Genomic DNA, 4,891 nt, shown 5'->3' on the forward strand with positions numbered 1-4,891 from the left:
CCTTGTTTCCTTGTGGCAAAGACCCAGGTGGAGTGGATAGCAGTGGCTTAGGAAAGTGTTTGTGGTTGCCTCTCCTTCGTGGTGTGTAGGGGTTAGGTAACCTGGCACAAGAGATATTTCTGTCACATGTACATATGAGGGTGGATCTTGGCCTTTCCAGGGCACAGCAGTTTGATAAACGCTTTTCTGAAACTCATGTGGCAGAGTGGGTACAGAATAGGGTTGATAGCGGAATTCAGCCAGAGGAGCCAGAAGGATGTCTCATAGAGGGAGTGCTGGATGCACGTCCCATGACAGGCTGCTCGGATGATCATGAACAAAGTGTAGGGAGCCCAGCACAGGCCAAATACACACACAATGATGGCCAATGACTTGGCCAATCGCTTATCCCGGGAAAGCCGGAGGCGACTGGCCACAGTGTTGGCAAGGTCTGCCTGCCTTTCAGCATTGCAGATGCTTTCGCTGGGCCTGTAGTGGCTCTGCCGACACCGTGCTGCTTTGGTTCTGAGGTCTAACTGCAGAGGCGGTAAATCTTGAGTCCCAGGCACATCCAAGGAAACACTGTTTTGCTTGGTAGAGAGGCCCTGGTCTTTCCTTTTCTTGCTTCTCCTTTCAGCGGGTTTAACAAAAAATATGATGTGCTTCTTTTTTCTCCCCTGGAAGTTCATCTCCAAGCCATCTTGGCTGGGGACAGTGTAGTCACTCCTCAGAGAGTTGCGCTTCTGAATGTTGATATAGATGCTCAAGTTGAAGTAAGTGACACTGACAAAGGGTGTGAAGAATTCAATGATGGAGGCCGTCATGAGGAAGTACCAATTGTAGAAGAACTCAGCATAGCACTCCCCCCGGGGCAGGATGCTTCTTTTGGCCACATACTCCCAGCTGATGATGGCAGGCCCATAGAGGAGGAATGCTGCCACCCACACCAGTGCCATCTTGAAGACAGCATTCCTGGTCATGCCCTTCTGAGCCCTGTAAGTCACCTAGAAGGAAACAACAGAGACCAGTGAGGGAGTGGTGAGGCAGCTTTACTCACTCAGTCTGGTACAGTGAGATGTCGTGAGGCTGAAGATTAGTTGTGAACATGACCAGTGTCTGGGGGATAAGGGGGTTTTATTTCTGCATCAGCCAACTCTTTCCAGATGTACTATGCCACTTCACCTTGCAATAGGTGAAGAGCTTTCCTCGTAGGAAGATGGTCAAGGTCTGTCTCTTTGAACATTAGTATTACTCTCTCACATGTGGAAACATATGTCTTCAATACCATCCAGAATGTTTATAAGTGAAATCACTGGTGAATTCATAGTGTCCTGCAACTGAGCTATTGTACTTCCTTTTCCAACTTTTAAACAATCTCATAACTTTGTGACATACGTATATGGGTGGGTGTGTGTGTGTGTGTGTGTGTGTGTATTTTTTCTGGGAATTGAAACCAGGGGTATCCTTTTTATTTTTTATTTTGAGACAGGATCTTGCTAACGGCTAAGGCTGGCATCAATGTGTAACCGATGTGATTCTGCAACTTGTATTTGGGGTAAAAAATGGGAGTTCATAACCCACTTGAATCAAATGTATGGAAGATGATATGTCATGAGCTTTGTAATGTTTTGAACAACCAATAAAAAAAATCCTCAAAAAAAAAAAAGTTGCAATCCTGTCTCTGCCTCTGGAGCCACTGTGATTATAGGCGTGCACCACCTGGCTCATTCCACATTTTTACTCATGACCCATTTAGTCTCCCCTGCAGTTCCTGGAGGTGGCTCTATGTCTCAATGACCAAGAGCAGAGTCTGGAGTCAACCAACTTGGATTCAAATGCTGTCACTTGGAGAGCTGTTTGTTCTAGGCAATTTACTTAACCTCTATGTGTCTCAGTTTCTTCAAATGTAAAATCGGGCAGTATTTTTCCCTAGACTATAGGATTTTCATGACCCAATGCATGTCAAGCGCTTGAATATAATTCAGATAAAGTTCTTAGAACAGTGTCTGGCTTAAAATAAAACCCTAAATATTAGTTAACATTATCATTGGGTGTAAAAATACCTGCAAAGGCAGGAGCATGAAATAAAAAATTTTGATCTTTGGTTTGCAGAAAATGTTATGAGAAGGTGAGAGCCAACTGGGGAAATGAAAGGTGCTTTGAAGATTTGGGAGATTGAAGTTTTCCCCCAACTGCACTGCCACGCTGCAGACACTTCTGAAGTGTGTCACTGGAGCAAAACACTTGGCTTTCTATATGGGTCAGTGCAAAATATTTAATACTATTAGGCAGTTTCACTTCCTATACCTGTAATATGCACAAGCCTTGCACTGAGAGCAAAGGGAAACTAATTACCAATAGAGGATCTCAAGGGAGTGAACCCAAGTGATGTGTTCCTGGAAAGTTAGAAAATGCCACTTTGGGCAATATTTATACTTAGGAAATTATTTTAGCCAAATACAGTGGGAACAGAAGAAGCAATAGTAGGAATGGGAGACAAGGAAGAGCTGGGCTGGAACAATCATGAAAGCCAGTGGTTTTTATTCTCAGCTGTGCCTTATAACCACCCAAAGCTATTTTTAAAAAATGCCAATACCTGAACCCTCCTCAAAGCCAATTCAATTAAAAAATAGATTGAGAACTGCAGCAATAAATGAAGCAAATTGCGTGGGTGCCATAGTGAGGACTTGGAGATGGGGGGCTGGGGGATAAGGGGATGAAAGCATGGAGGGTGGATTTCTTAGACCATGATGAGGCATTGTAGGTATTGAGAAGCCCAGAGCTTGTTTCTGTGTTCTAATTTTTCTGTAGTGAGCATGGATTACTTACATAAAAGATAAAAGTTTTTTTTTAGTTCAAAGGAAAGTTCCTGTTCACTTCTATCTCATTTAATACTCACCTCTGCCCTTGCTGATTAATTTATATGAGTCTTATCATCCCATCTGCAAAATGGGGGTAAACTTTAGTTTCTACTTATCTTCCAGGGAAGAAAGGACCATATGAATTAGCCATCATAGAAACTGGAGTCAAAAGGCTTTTAACCCCTCATTTTCTGATAGGAAAAGAGGCAAGAGGTACAAGGATGTGCTCAAGGTCACACATTGTGGAAGTGTAAGATTGGAACTCAGCTCTCCTGACTCCTGAGTCAGCCTAAAAATTTAGCACTGTGATGAGTGAATTTACACTTGTGATTGCTCATGTGAACCCATTCTGTTGCTGTTAGCCCTTAAAACACTGAGGTAGCAAGTGGACCCTCTCCACCTAGCACTGTTCTGGGGGAGACAGTCATTAACAATTAACTGGTGAGGGCAAGAAGCCTCTTTAGCACGCATATCCTTTTCTACTGGGCCTTGAACTTGGACTTTTGATCTTATCTCCAGTTGAGGTTACTTAATCAGAATTTTTTTTTTTGGGGGGGGGCCTGTACTGGGGTTTGAACTCAGGGCACTCAACCACTGAGTCACATCCCCAGCCCTATTTTGTATTTCATTTAGAGACAGGGTCTCATTGAGTTGCTTAGGGCCTCACTTTTGCTGAGGCTGGGTTTGAACTTGTGATCCTCCTGCCTCACCCTCTGGTGCCACTGGGATTATGGGTGTGTGCCACAGCTTCTGGTACTTAATTAGAATTATATCCAAAAATATGTCTAGTATTGTTTCTGGCTTTGGAAACACAGGGCTGAGAAACAGCTCTGCCTCTTCTGGGAACTTAGTTTGTGAGACAGACAGACCTAATAGAATGTCAGGTGGTGATAAGCCTGAGTATAGTAGGGAAGAAGGAAGAGAGTGTCAGCGCTGCTATTTGAAGAGGATAACCAAGGAGGAGCAGACAACTAAACAGGGGCCTGTGTGAACTCAAAGTGAGTCTATGTACAGAAAGAGGATACTGACTGGGAGGAAAGATAAAGGTGCCATAACAGGACTTAAGATTTCCATCCCATTTTCTGACAACATTCATAACCACATCTGTATTATACCATGTGATTATAAAAATAAATCCTGAGAAAGATGCAATTAAGTTGTATGTGTTTTTTGTTTGTTTGTTTGTGTTAGCCTGGATCTTGCTCTGTTGCCCAAGCTGACCTTGAACTCCTGGGCTCAAGTGGCCAGCCCCAGCTTCAGCCTTCCAAGCAGTTGGAACTACAGGTGCTCTACCACTGGGGCCCTGCACTGCATCTTCTTTGTCAAATTTAAGTATTAAAAACAGAAGACAGTATTTGTAATTTTGTCTTGGCATCTTTTTCTTTTTCCTTTTGGATAGTGGGGTCCTGAGAACACATGGAAGTGGTATGCAAGAGGTTTCAGCAACTCCAACCACCCAGCCTCCATCCACCTGGCCACCATCCCACCCCACCTCGTACAGGTCTAGGTCAAGTCTCCCTCCTACTTACCGCCCTGGTGACAGAGATGAACCTGTCGTAGCTGATGAGGACGATGTTGAATACCGAGGCGGTGCACACCAGGTAATCCGTCACCAGCCACAGTTTACACAGTCCCTTCCCGAACTTCCACTCTCCGGTCAGGATGTAGGGGATGTACAGTGGGATGCAGAAGCCGCCTGTGGGCGAAGCGAGGCGGTGAGCGAGCGAGGGTAAACAGCCTGGCGACCCGTTCTAGCCCTGTCTCCGTGTCCCACAGTGCCCCACTTCCCCAGGGAGATGTCTGAATGTTGGGATACCTCCTACCTCCTCCAGGGCACCTCCAGCCCCTGGGGCCACACTCACCCACCAGCAAGTCCGCGACGGCCAAGTTGAGGAAGAAGAAGTTGCTGCGGGAGCGCAGGCTGCGGTCCACAGCGAAGGCCACCACGACCAGCGCGTTGCCCAGCACCGTGGCCAGTGCCAGTAGCGCCATGAGCGCGGCCAGCAGCGCGGTCACCGGAGCAGAGAAGTGGTTGGCATGCGGCCCAGGGC

At 45.9% G+C, this 4,891-nt stretch overlaps 1 protein-coding gene across 1 annotated transcript; it reads right to left on the reverse strand.

The window, feature by feature from the left end:
* Window positions 1–4,885, reverse strand: LOC107144694 (histamine H3 receptor-like). The gene is made up of 3 exons (XM_015488495.2): window positions 4,703–4,885; window positions 4,370–4,536; window positions 1–983 (listed from the first exon to the last, which is right to left on the reverse strand). The coding sequence occupies exons 1-3, from the start codon at window positions 4,830–4,832 to the stop codon at window positions 123–125; spliced, it is 1,158 nt and encodes a 385-aa protein (XP_015343981.2). The 5' UTR covers window positions 4,833–4,885; the 3' UTR covers window positions 1–122.
* Window positions 4,886–4,891: the final 6 nt, after the last annotated feature.

This window comes from Marmota marmota, unplaced genomic scaffold (genome assembly GCF_001458135.2).
Source record: "Marmota marmota marmota unplaced genomic scaffold, marMar, whole genome shotgun sequence".
Lineage (NCBI taxonomy): Eukaryota > Metazoa > Chordata > Mammalia > Rodentia > Sciuridae > Marmota > Marmota marmota.

What these genes read in the sequence shown, in the direction of transcription:
- LOC107144694 (XM_015488495.2), bottom strand. Translation starts at nt 4,832, where the DNA reads ATGGCGCTACTGGCACTGGCCACGGTGCTGGGCAACGCGCTGGTCGTG. An exon ending in CGTCGCGGACTTGCTGGTGG is followed by an intron (nt 4,537 to 4,702) that starts GTGAGTGTGGCC and finishes CTTCGCCCACAG; the next exon opens with GCGGCTTCTGCATCCCACTG. An exon ending in TCATCTCTGTCACCAGGGCG is followed by an intron (nt 984 to 4,369) that starts GTAAGTAGGAGG and finishes GTTTCCTTCTAG; the next exon opens with GTGACTTACAGGGCTCAGAA.